At 39.9% G+C, this 13,313-nt stretch overlaps 2 protein-coding genes across 3 annotated transcripts in view; one reads left to right on the top strand and one right to left on the bottom strand.

Moving 5' to 3' along the window:
* Nucleotides 1–862: 862 nt before the first annotated feature.
* On the bottom strand, nt 863–9,808 carry MRPS22 (mitochondrial ribosomal protein S22). 2 transcript variants are annotated; one of them, XM_045029575.1, is made up of 8 exons: nt 9,573–9,804; nt 8,660–8,823; nt 7,133–7,297; nt 6,439–6,582; nt 5,777–5,860; nt 3,674–3,819; nt 1,359–1,467; nt 863–1,072 (listed from the first exon to the last, which is right to left on the bottom strand). In XM_045029575.1, exons 1-8 carry the CDS (start codon nt 9,700–9,702, stop codon nt 980–982), a joined length of 1,035 nt encoding a protein of 344 aa, XP_044885510.1. In that variant the 5' UTR covers nt 9,703–9,804; the 3' UTR covers nt 863–979. The 2 variants fall into 2 exon arrangements, with proteins under 2 accessions (XP_044885510.1, XP_044885511.1); XM_045029576.1 differs by lacking the exon at nt 863–1,072 and having other exon boundaries at nt 1,359–1,462; nt 9,573–9,808.
* Nucleotides 9,809–9,898: 90 nt separating this feature from the next.
* FOXL2 (forkhead box L2) overlaps nt 9,899–13,313 on the top strand; it is a 263,381-nt gene continuing 259,966 nt past the window's right edge. Inside the window, exon 1 of the mRNA XM_045029577.1 lies at nt 9,899–9,913. The gene's annotated coding sequence lies outside the window, so the exon portion shown is untranslated. The remainder of the gene's footprint in view (nt 9,914–13,313) is intronic.

The raw sequence follows: 13,313 nt of genomic DNA, 5'->3' as shown, positions 1-13,313 counted from the left end.
CTTGTATTCTTGCTTACCCCCATTCTAGGGAAGAATGCTTATAGTGAAAATTATATTGAGGTAGTAATGCAACTGTGACCTACAGTCTGAGTGGAGTGAAAGGCAAGAAAGCCAGGATACCATTTCCTTGTCTTGCAGTTTAGCCTACATCTGTGTGTACAACATGCTACTTTTTCAGGGGACCTGATCATCTATAACTACAGCACAAATACTCCTAAAATTTAGGACATGTATCTTCAGATGGGCACCTACAGTGTTAGACGGCAGTAGCACACTTTCTAAAGTGACAGATATCTGGTAAAACTGGATTAGTTACCCCAGCTGCCTTAAGTGACTTAATAGTCTAACCATGGCCAGTCAACTGCCTCTGAAAGTTTAGTTGAATAAACTTTGTCAACTTAGAGGTCACATGTAGCTTCACTGCATTAAGACTTAGATATAAGGGGCTGACACCTAATTCAAGTCAGTCATCTACCACCCCACTCTTTAAATTAACCTGTGCAAAGAATTAAAACTGCTGTACTAGTGCTCATCTTGTCTTGAAATAAATTAACTTGAACACAAGTTTAACACCAAGTTGCATGCAGAAGTGTCCCTTTTCAACTATATCAAGGCATTGCATAGTAGTCATCCTCTCTTACTTAGTGACTGCATTCACCTCTTCCAGTTGTGGTCTGGTGCTTCCCTAAAGGCCAGTTTTTCAAGTGTAAAAACAAACTGTTTTAGTACTGACCTGTTTAGCAAGAGTGACATCTTCTAGTTTTCTAGCTGCAGAATTCTTGTAAAGGAACTAATTTGCATTACTCTACTGATTCCTTGGTAGCTACAGTTTGCTATTTTATGAAGAGTCCGAACCACATACCTCAGTCACTTGTGTTTATTTTAGAGTTCTATACAGCATTAACATTTTGTACTTCTCAGATGTTAACATGATGGAATGCTTGAACGTTAACACTTGATTAAATAAGCCCTTTTTATTTCACAAAGCTGCTGAACTAGCCAGTGTTTCTTGATAAGCCTGAAGAGCCAGCTCTATATATCCTACCTTCTTTGATTCTGTTTTCATGAACACCTGTTAAAGACAACAGCTATTAAAATGATGACAGGGTACAATTTCTGATGTACAGAATGACACTATTCCTTGTGGCGTCTCAGCATAACAATTTTAACAAAGTAAGTGGTAAGTCGGGTGTAGTGATTTCTTATACATACCTGCTAAATGTTTATACACTCATATTTGATAGTTAAAGAGTTCCTTAAAGAACCGCGAGGCTTTGTGGTTAGCTATAAAGAAAGCAGGTATCAATGTGAACCTCATCTTTCCATTATTATATCCAAAGCAGAAAAGTGTACTATACCTTGATTAAATCTACTCCATAAACTTCCTCTTCTTTCGCTTCTTTTGCTGATTGACAGTCAGGATGGAGCATATGATAGAGGTTGATTAAGCATGTAGCATCATCTATTCTAAAAACAAGTTAAGACTCAGTTCTCAGTTCTTTTTTTGAAATACCCTAGCATTTTGTTAGTACAAGTGTGTGAAAGTATGCAGATACACCAGCCCATAATTAAGATCCAAGCAAAAATTTGCATACATCTCCACAGTCTAAGTGAGCTTCTATATCAGTGGTGTCACATTGTTATATGCAGAATAAGAATGCTAAGGGATGCTGACAGTGCAGAGAAGCTGACCTATGCTATGTCTTGTTTAAGGCTTGTGCTATTAGTCCCTCCCTAGCATGTTTCAAAATACACAATGGCTCTATTCTGCCAAAAAAGGGGAATATTTATCTTAGCAATTTTACACTCCAGGATTGGCGAACAATCCAGCCAGTTTCCAGAGCTCTCTGATCTGTTAGTTTCCCTACTAAAAATAACATTGACTCACATCTCCCAAAATTTAACTCAAAAGCAAATGAGAATCATGTTATGTACATTTAGGACTAATCACCTCACAGAAAAGCAGAAAGCGAAGACAGTTTTTTAGTAACTGGAGTTCTTCAAATAGATTCCCTTTAAATATTTTCCAGTCCTACATAATTGATTTTAAGCCCCTCACACTACTGAATTTAAAAAAAAAAAGTCATTTTTCCCCAAGATGAATTTCAGTCAACATGGTAGCCACTATCACAAGAATCCCATTTAAAACTAGGATTTTATAGGGTACAAAACATACTTGATTTTAATAGACAAGTGAAACAGTAGGAACTGGAGAGTATCAGTCATGATATGTGTCATCTATTTAAGAACATGTGGTTCTTATCCTTGGTCTTGCACCAACAACATTTCCATCAAGATTGGTTTGGAGCTTTTAAAGATTGATTTGTAAATTTAAAAAGTGTATTATTAGCTACCTAAAACCCATATGGTAGTCTCAGCTAGTGGTAGCTGAAACTGCTCTGCTGGAATAATTTTTTTTCCCAAGTGTTCAAGAAAGTGGCTGGGATGAGACATGTTTAGTGCAGGTGCTCTTACACAAGTAAAGTACCTCACTAAGGCCCTGGAAACTCCAGGGCAAAAACCACCAACTGCCCAAAAAGTCAGTAATTTCCCCAATTTGAGTATGTATACAATAAGGACTAATGACAGTAACTCCTCACTTAAAGTCATCCTGGTTACTGTAATTTCATTGCTGATCAATGAGCAAACATGCTCCCTTATAACCTTTGGCAGCCAGCTGCTTTGTCCACTGCTTGCAGAAAGAGCAGCCTGTTGGAGCTAGCTGGTAGAGGCTTGGATCCGGGGGACCGGCAGCCGCCCAGCAGCCTATCAATTGCTGACAGTTCAGCTGTCCCTCCACTGCCATAACATGTGCTGCTCCTGTCCTCTACCTTGGAGCTGCTCCCAGGAGCCTCCTGCTTACTGTGCAGGGAGGGGAGGAAGAGAGGGGCTAATGTCAGGGTGTCCCCCTGCCTCACGCTTACCCCATCTCCATAGGCTGGAGGAAGCTTGCTGGCAGCAACTGCTGTCTTAACTTGCTGATCTACTTAAAAAGGCAAATGTACTTAGAGTGGGGTCAGCACACTTAAAAGGGCAATGCACATTTCTCTCACACAGGGTGTGCGTGTCTGTCTGCCATGCTGTCTCCCCTCCCTCCATTTGTGCTGCCTTGTAGAGTCTGAGGCTATATTAACAAGGTGTTAACCCTTTATACTGAGTCATTTGGTGAAAAAAATTTCCCTGGAACCTAACCCCTCCCCCCACCATTTACATTATTTTTATGGGGAAATTGGATTTGCTTAACATTTTGCATAAAGTCACATTTTTCAGGAACATAACTACAACATTAAGCGAGGAGTTACTGTACTTCATTTTCACCCTGTCCTCCTAAAGTATAAGGCCATTCCTAAAATCCCACTTAATCATGAAGTGATCAGTTTACAAAATATACATGTAATTTAAGATTGAGTCTTAACTCTCCACTGACTTAAAATGTGCCAATGGTTATAAAAAAATAGTTTAAGTTAAATTCTGCAGGAACTAAGAGGTACAGGTCAGTATTTGCTCAATACAACCCATAACTTTTTTGCATGTATATCCATTCGCATAAACCAAAAATCAGAGCAAAAATATTTTGCTATAGGTATTTTCATGACTATTTGAAATCAGATTTGATTTTAACTGTTTTTATGCTAGGGAAACAAAGCAAAGCTAGTGTCCAAACAGCACTTACAAATTTCTCTGGATCATATCGATTAATAAGCCATCTGTCTTCTTCCTATTTACCAGATACCACACCATTCCTCCAAAGTGTCTTGTTGAACGTAGAAGATCATATTTGGCATGTTTATCAATGTCCTCATATGTCTGATGATGAACCTACCCAGAATGAGATTTTAGTTTACAATCCTGATAATCTCCAAATCTTGCTAAACTGCCAGAAGAGTTACAAAGATTTACCTTTGCAACACCTGCAAAGGTCTGGAATAGTGCTGACAGCACACAGGTGGCCTCAAAGCAATGTCAAACCTAGGTTATTGTATGTAAAAATCTTAATTTTAGACAACAGCACATCACATTGGGATATCCTAATTCTAGGGGGTAAATTAGAGGGAAATACAGTCACAGCTAACACTTTCATTATTGTGGGAAAATGTTAGTTTGAAGCCTTCAGTCTACTCCTTAGCTATGCTCAAGTGACAGGATCTACGTGCTAAGCTTTAAGGAGGAAAAAAGAAAGCAGGAAGGAAGCAGAAGATGTATGCTTGTCATATATCCATGCAAGGAACCAGCAGAGCACCTGCAGTCTCAGACCTCAAAGCTTCAATAGATGCTGTGAGGTAAAATGTGTCAGTTTATGAAAAAAAAAAATTTTCAGAAGTCAAATTTGCCTTTTTCAACAATATCTACTTAAGCTTTTTCACACTATATCCCAGTTTGAACAATAAAAACAGACAATTGCTCTTTGGTTTGTAAATCAGTTTCACATTCAAGTTCTGACATAGCAGGAAGCTTCAATGTTTGGGTTTTGGGAATGGTTTAACGTGGATTTCAAGGAACTACTGTAATAAAATGCTATTCAGCATAAGTAAGGGTGTCAATCAGGCTCAAAATAACTGATCTTATGGTAGAGTATAGGAAAGGTTATTAAGAAAAATTTAAGAAGGGAAACACTCTGCTAAATATGGAACTATGTTTTCATACGTTTTCAATTAACACTAAGAAGTTTTACAACTACATCGTGCACTTGAATTAAGAATACAGGTTCCAAGAGTTAAACAAAATGGATAGGTAGGACATTAAATTCTTCTTTATTCCAACTGGGAGTTACTGAGCACTTGGCAATTTTGAAGATCAGGCCACCGGCATGGCTTAAAGTTAGGAATTAATCTTTATAAATCTTAGCTTGTATCCCTAAATAATTTCAAGTAGTTAGTACTAACAAAAGTACCATTTACTTTTTTCACTTGGAATCTTAAGGTCAATTTGTGTCTGCTCTAGTCAAATTTTGTAAACATAAGATAACTCTACTCATTTGAGTAGTCTTACTGAAGTCAATGGGACTACCTATACAAGTAAAATTACACACATGCCTAACCGTATGCAGGAGAATATTTCTTAATGTATAAAATTAAAAACATTCATATTTCAAAGCTTATATTTTTGCTCGTTCATTGCTCACTATGGTTAAGTGACACTAATTTATACTTTCCCAGAAAATTTGTGTCTCATCACTATAAGAAGTTAAGAGATTTTTAGTTTGCTTAATTTGTGTAATTGACAACACTGTACATAATCTGTTTGTGTGGGTCTTTCACATAGCCACAATGGAGAGAAAAATATTGACAAAGAGCCTATAGCTGGGGTAAGTGTAGTATCTGAAGCCATTTTTAACAAATTACATTCATTAGATATCAAGTTGGTAGTGTCCCTTTAACTTACCAGAATTTTGTACATATTATACAATTTTGTGTTCACTAAAGTTGAATTTGTTTTGAAATGGTAAACATCTTGTATAGCAATGTTACAAAAGGAACAGTTGCATAGATAATTTATGAAGTGAAAAATATAGAATCAGAGTTAGATACAATTGGTCAGTGATTTTTTTTGTTTTCATAACATGCTGGTCTCATAGAAAAACACATATTAAAAGAGCCTTACATACATTTTCACTAAATTTCCAGCTGCATTTCTTTTTAATCTATGCAGCTATTAAAAGGCAATATGATTTTTCAATAGCTATGGTCCACAGAGAATTCATACTCTCATACAAATGAAAACCTACAAGTTGTCATTGGCATTAGCCTTCCTATTAGAAATAATAAAATGGACTTACTCTGATATAGTTAGCTGAATCTGGCTCAAACTGTGCAATACACAGGTTAAGTACATCTTCATGACGGTCCTCACGAAACACAGTCTAAAATAATAGTTGTAATTCAGGAATAAATTTTATATTACCCCTTATTCTAAAATGAAGAAATTAAACAGCCAGTACGTTTCTATTTTAGGTAATGATACCTCTCAGGAAATGTCAACAAGGTACAAGGCCAAGAATGACAAGCCACCTGAGTGCAATAATTGCCCTTAGATTCCCTACTGCAGTAATTAAATGAAATATATAAAAGTAAAGAAAAACAATTTATTTGCCAGAAGCCACATTGCATTTTCAGCTTCAGGTCAGGCATGTAGTCTTATCAGTACACACAGTAGTTAACTGTGGACCTGTAACAGACAACTCATTCCATCTGATTCATCTGCATAAAATTTGTTTGTTCCTGACTACCAGACCTGTAAATTTATGAAAGTGAGCTATGCTGATAAGTATCTTTATACAAGACTAACCGCATGCACGCTACAGGTTTCTAAACCAGTATCACTGAACTGGTACAAAAAACAGGCCTTTGCAACACAGTTTTAAACTTTCGTTTCAGTATCACACTATACCAAAAGAGCAGCACTAGTGATGAATCTCCACAAAGCCAAAAACATAATTACCTTAAGGTTTTCATCCTTGAATATTGGTGGTGGAACAAGTTTGCGTCCCTCTCTCGAGAAGTACACTTGAATCATCCTGTCCCGTTCTTCCCAGGTAGCCTTACGTAACACACCACTTGGTTCTCTAACTACAATGAAACGCTCCTGAAATCAAGGGGGAAATTTCTTTCTTTTTTTTTTTTTTTGCACATTTTATCACCATATTTTTCTTAATTTTTCCCTTAGTATTCAGAGGCGAGGTGGGGGAAATCTGGCTGGGAAAAATCCTCCTGCACAGCAGCTCAGGATAAGCAGAAATGCTAGAAAAAGGCTTTCCACAACTGTAAACTTGTCCAATGTCATTCATATTTATGCTTGTTAGTCATGTTCTTGAGATGGAAAAAACTAGCTACAAGGAAATTCACTGAACACTTACTGAATAATTGCAAATATCTGGCTTTCTTCTGAACACCCAAAAATGAAATCTCACTCCCCTCCTTTCCTTTCAAGAGAAATTCCTGTATTACAGCATCAGAACGTAATTTTTAGTTCTGTTGGCAATAAATGTTTCCTCGTAATTTTATACTGTACTTACCTGAGGTTGAACTGCGATAACATTTTATTGAAACCCAAGACTGTTCCTTTGAAGTTACAAGTAAAAATAAAGTAAATAGTCAAGAAGCTCTTTTGCAGAATATACTAGTAAGTTACTCACACGATGTGGAGTGCTGTAAGTTATATCAGTAAACACGTATTTGACAGTTTCAGTTCCTTCCAGGATCCTGTCTTCTGCTAATACATCATCAATTGGCTCTCGCTCACTCAGAACAGGAGGCATTTTTAATAGTTCTTTAGCTTCCTCGATGGCTTTTCTTGTGGCCTAAAAAAAGAAAATGCAGTAACTTTACAATGAAATATCACACTGTGTTGGAGAGTCATTCAGCACCGGGAAGAACATGTTTAAAAAATAAACGTCCCTCAACTTTTACTACACTGAAATGTATTCCGGAGAGAGACACAGGCTGGCTAAAATACTATGCAGGCAATTCTTAAATAAATAATATACCACCTGACTTAAAAACACTGCTTTGTCAGACTCTTGAGTGCTTCTCCTGACAGAAGACCAGAAATTGGGAAAGGTGGACAATAGATTTGAAGAGAATAAGGAAGGTGTTGAAGTCACCTAATTTATTTCTGCTAAGTCCCTAGATAGATTTCTAACCAAGCTGCATTATAACATCACCACATGCTTAGGAGAGACCCAGGATTGTGGTAGTAACAAAACTGGCTTAAGTTAGGAATCTCAACCATCCAGAGGTTCAGCCAGGCAACAGAGAAGACACTGTGGACAAAAAACTTCCAGGATTTTAGGTAGTTTGGACATGAAACAAACATACATAGAAAACACACACACACACACACACAGAGAGCATCAAAGAAAAAAAAAAGATGTTTAATTTAAAAAATCATCATTCTAGAGGGACAGAACTATATGCAGTTTACTTCCTTCCATATGTAATAAACCAAAGAGAAAAGGAGAGAGAGAGACTTCAAGGCAAAATATCTTCTGAGATACTTAAAAGGACATCACTACATTGAAATCTTGTCAATTAAAAACGTTAAAAGCATTTTTGGTTCTACAATATATCTGTGCCCAAGTTGCCGTGCCTTTTTTCTGTTAGTTTACTATAGGTTTCATTTTCCTTTTCAAAAAAATGTATTTCACCCTGCAGTTATGCTGAATCTCAACTTTTGCACAGGCCTTAATGATTGTGAAGTCATCAACCTACTACAGCCTTTTACTAAACAAAGACAGACTGCTAAGGACATAACTGGTAAGAACAAAGAAATTAGGAGTTTGACTCACACATGTTTGCTTAGATTTGGTACTGAATTTTAGAGACATTAAACAGATTAAAAAATATGTTTTAAAATTGTGTTTTTCTGGTAACATTTCCCATTAATCTTTTGAAAAGTGTATGCCTACTGACATTCAACTCCCCACACAGAAGAAAGTAATCAAAGAAATAGACCATAACTTAGAGTACCAGTAAAATATATATTATTTATAAAATGGGATAGAATAGTGTAGAAGTGGACAGAATTTCAAATATATTTTAGGTAATGTTTAATATAGGTCTGTCAGTATGACAGCTGTGTTTGTTAAAGTATACAAGAGCTTTAGCTGTTGTAAACCTTTTGATTAAACAAATATATCTTTTTTAAAAAAATGGCATCATACCTCTGCTAGTTGTTTTTCTGTCATTAACTTGTAAGTGGGTGGCTTAAGCTCCTGTTTAATGGGTCTAAAAACCTTCTGTAAATCCAACCCTGTCATCTTAGAGAGTAAACTCTGAACCAGTTCATCCATAAAACAAGGCTTTGTGACATCTGACTCTTTTTTGTCTGAAAGAGATTGATAAAAATTAGATTTTCTTCTTTTGCTTAGACTAACATCCAATAGAGACAAAGATCTGAATACCAGACCTGTGTAGTTTAGGCATATGCCAGCCAAGAATGAAACAGATCAAGAAGTGAAGTGTGCAAGTGACAAGTTCCTTCAGTACTTTCAAAATTCAAGGCATTAGTCTAGAGGGTAAAACTCCAAAACATACTGACTGTTCGCAAGTTAGGCAGTGCTCAGGAAAGAATCACTTTGGAGCATTTTCAGGTCTAAAACAGACTGAGTTTGTGTTTATCCTGTCCCACCCGAGATCTCCAAGCATTCAGAAGATGAAGGGGTGCATAGGCGCTGGAACTAGTACTGCCACACCCCCGGGGCTTGAAGTGGTTTCCATCATGTATAGGGTTTAGTTTGGTTCAGTGGCTCTCAGCACCCCACTACACAAATTGTTCCAGCACCCTCGACCAGGTGGCACAGCTCTGTCACTGGAGGCTCTCCACGGCTTTCCAGTCAGCCTGCACTAGCGAGCCAGGGCTTTCCCACCCTGGACGGGGAGCGGGCGCGCAGCGGTCAGGGACGAGGTCCAAGGGCCCAAGCGGACGCGGACGGAGGCGAGGTCCGGCTCGTAGCACAGCCCGCAGCCCTCACCCCGGCGCAGGATGCGGGGCTGCGCCACCACACCCACCCGCTTCCCGCCTCGCTCCGTGTCCCTCCCTCAGGCCAGGGGCTCGCGGCGCGCCCGGGAACCTACCGGCCTCCGAGCCCGCGTCCTGGCCGTACCCGCGGCTCCACAACAGGGCTCGCCCTGGGCGCTGCAGCGCGAGGGGAGCTGCCGCGCGGCGCCACAGGCTCCGCCACCAGGGCGCTCCGAGACCCGCCATGCCGGTGCGCTACTCAGTCCGCCACGCCCCCACAAAGCGGCTTCCGGGTGAGCGCGCTAGGCACACTGGGACGTGTAGTCCCTGGGCCACACGGCCGGTACTAGGCCTCAAGGCGATGGCGGGAGGGGAAGAGCCTGAGAGGGGGCGGGTCAGTGTCTGCCATGGGAGACTGCCAGAGGCGGAGCCAGTGAGAATATTAATATTCATTGAGGTCAGTTTCCTAAAGCCAGATAGGAAGCCTAGAGAGGGTGGAGGCAGGCGTAGAGATGCCCTAGAAATGCAGCGTTTGGGAGGAGCGGGAACCTCTGGATTGGAACAAAGTCGAATATTTTGAAGTTTCCTGAGGGAAAAGAAAAAGTGGATTCCAGGTCAGAGCAATGGCTGAAATGCAATAGACAGATAATTCAGACACAACAAATACATAATGACAGGTTTCAGAGTAGCAGCCGTGTTAGTCTGTATCCGCAAAAAAAACAGGAGTACTTGTGGCACCTTAAAGACTAACAAATTTATTGTAGCATGAGCTTTCGTGAGCTAAAGCTCACTTCTTCGGATGCATAGAATGGAACACACAGACAGGAGATATTTATACATACAGAGAACATGAAAAGGTGGAAGTATGCATACCAACAGGCAGAGTCTAATCAATTGAGATGAGCTATCATTAGCAGGAGGAAAAAAAACTTTTTGAAGTGATAATTAAGATGGCCCATAGAAGGTGTGAGGAGAACTTAACATAGGGAAATAGATTCAATTGGTGTAATGACCCAACCATTCCCAGTCTTTATTTAGACCACAGTTAATGGTATCTAGTTTGCATATTAATTCAAGTTCAGCAGTCTCTCTTTGGAGTCTGTTTTTGAAGTTTTTTTGTTGCAAAATTGCCACCTTCAAGTCTGTCACTGAGTGGTTAGGAAGGTTGAAGTGTTCTCCCACTGGTTTTTGAATGTTATGATTCCTGATGTCAGATTTGTGTCCATTTATTCTTTTGCGTAGAGACTGTCCGGTTTGGCCAATGTACATGGCAGAGGGGCATTGCTGGCACATGATGGCGCCACTATGGATGTGGAAGCCCTCTACACTAACATTCCACACGAAGATGGACTACAAGCCATCAGGAACAGTATCCCCGATAATATCACGGCTAACCTGGTGGCTGAACTTTGTGACTTTGTCCTCACCCACAACTATTTCACATTTGGGGACAATATATATCTTCAAGTCAGTGGCACTGCTATGGGTACCCGCATGGCCCCTCAGTATGCCAACATCTTTATGGCTGACTTAGAACAACGCTTCCTTAACTCTCGTTCCCTAACACCCCTACTCTACTTGCGCTACATTGATGACATCTTCATCATCTGGACTCATGGAAAAGAAGCCCTCGAGGAATTCCACCGAGATTTTAACAATTTCCATCCCACCATCAACCTCAGCCTAGACCAATCCACACAAGCGGTCCATTTCCTAGACACTACTGTGCTAATAAACGATGGTCACATAAATACCACCCTATACCGGAAACCCACTGACCGCTATACTTACTTACATGCCTCCAGCTTCCATCCCGGACACACCACACGATCCATTGTCTACAGCCAAGCTCTAAGATACAACCGTATTTGCTCCAATCCCTCGGACAGAGATAAACACCTACAAGATCTCTATCAAGCATTCTTAAACCTACAATACCCACCTGCTGAAGTGAAAAAACAGATTGACAGAGCCAGAAGAGTACCCAGAAGCCACCTACTACAGGACAGGCCTAAAAAAGAAAATAACAGAACACCACTAGCCATCACCTACAGCCCCCAACTAAAACCTCTCCAGCGCATCATCAAAGATTTACAACCTATCCTTAAAGATGATCCCTCACTCTCACAGATCTTGGGAGACAGGCCAGTCCTTGCTTATAGACAGCCTCCCAACCTGAAGCAAATACTCACCAGCAACCGCACACCATACAACATAAACACTAACCCAGGAACCTATCCTTGCAATAAAGCCCGATGCCAGCTCTGTCCACATATCCATTCAAGTGACACCATCACAGGACCTAATCACATCAGACAGACCATCAGGGGCTCGTACACCTGCACATCTACCAACGTGATATATGCCATCATGTGCCAGCAATGCCCCTCTGCCATGTACATTGGCCAAACCGGACAGTCTCTACGCAAAAGAATAAATGGACACAAATCTGACATCAGGAATCATAACATTCAAAAACCAGTGGGAGAACACTTCAACCTTCCTAACCACTCAGTGACAGACTTGAAGGTGGCAATTTTGCAACAAAAAAACTTCAAAAACAGACTCCAAAGAGAGACTGCTGAACTTGAATTAATATGCAAACTAGATACCATTAACTGTGGTCTAAATAAAGACTGGGAATGGTTGGGTCATTACACCAATTGAATCTATTTCCCTATGTTAAGTTCTCCTCACACCTTCTATGGGCCATCTTAATTATCACTTCAAAAAGTTTTTTTTCCTCCTGCTAATGATAGCTCATCTCAATTGATTAGACTCTGCCTGTTGGTATGCATACTTCCACCTTTTCATGTTCTCTGTATGTATAAATATCTCCTGTCTGTGTGTTCCATTCTATGCATCCGAAGAAGTGAGCTTTAGCTCACGAAAGCTCATGCTACAATAAATTTGTTAGTCTTTAAGGTGCCACAAGTACTCCTGTTTTTTTTAACAAATACATAGATTTCTAAATGAAAAGCCATTTTGAAATGAAAAAATCAAAACATGCCCTTTCGAGACAGTCGACTCTTATTGCAACTCTTATTTTTTAAACTTTATTATAAAAAAAAAATTATTAAACAGACACATTCCCATGGAGTGTTTTCATTTTGATGAATTGATGTTGTGCAATGGACAAATGTTTTGTCAGAAAATTTTCAACCCGCTCTAAGCAGTAGTTTACTTCTGTCTGCTATGGTCAGTCGTTAGGCTGATCACTGCTGGTTGTTTCTCCCCCTACTTCTCTCTGCAGTTTTGGGAGCTGGGTCTTCTATATAAACTAGTATCAAAAGTAAGTTTGTAAAATATATTTTCTGAAAACACTCAAAAAGCCCCCAATCCTTTGGGGGGATTGTGGGCACTAGCCAGAAAGGGGTTAATGAGAAAGTGTGGGCTCAATCAGATCTGCTCTGCTATAACCTGTGAGAGATGATAAGCCTGGAAAGAGGGGACTGAAAGCAGGAAAGCTCTGTACAGTGATGGTTGGTTTATAAAAGGAATGAACCTTTTGTGTGGTTCCACTCGAAAGAAAGCCTAGCTAGGTCTCAGTAGCCATCCAGAAACTACCTGAAAGAAAGCCTGGCTGGGGCCAGGATCTTTCTAACTGCTTTTAGATTCCAGGATCTTCTGGGGGTTGGGGACTGGTAGATAGGCCTGGTACAGGACTTTTATGCTTACTTTGTTCTCTGTTACTAGTCTGTTTTTCCTCTGGGATCTATGGAGATATGAACCTGGGACAGGGCTATGGGAAAAACCTAGAGACAGACTAAAGAGGTAGCCCCAGAGGGCTTGATTAGACAGATCTTAGCTGCTTGCTACAGGGTCCCTGGGCTGAAAGCTAGAGTAAAGGAAGGGTT

This window comes from Mauremys mutica, chromosome 9 (assembly GCF_020497125.1).
Source record: "Mauremys mutica isolate MM-2020 ecotype Southern chromosome 9, ASM2049712v1, whole genome shotgun sequence".
NCBI classification, from domain to species: domain Eukaryota; kingdom Metazoa; phylum Chordata; order Testudines; family Geoemydidae; genus Mauremys; species Mauremys mutica.
Note: the sequence above shows the minus strand (reverse complement) of the source record. Positions and strands in the feature narration are given on the sequence as shown.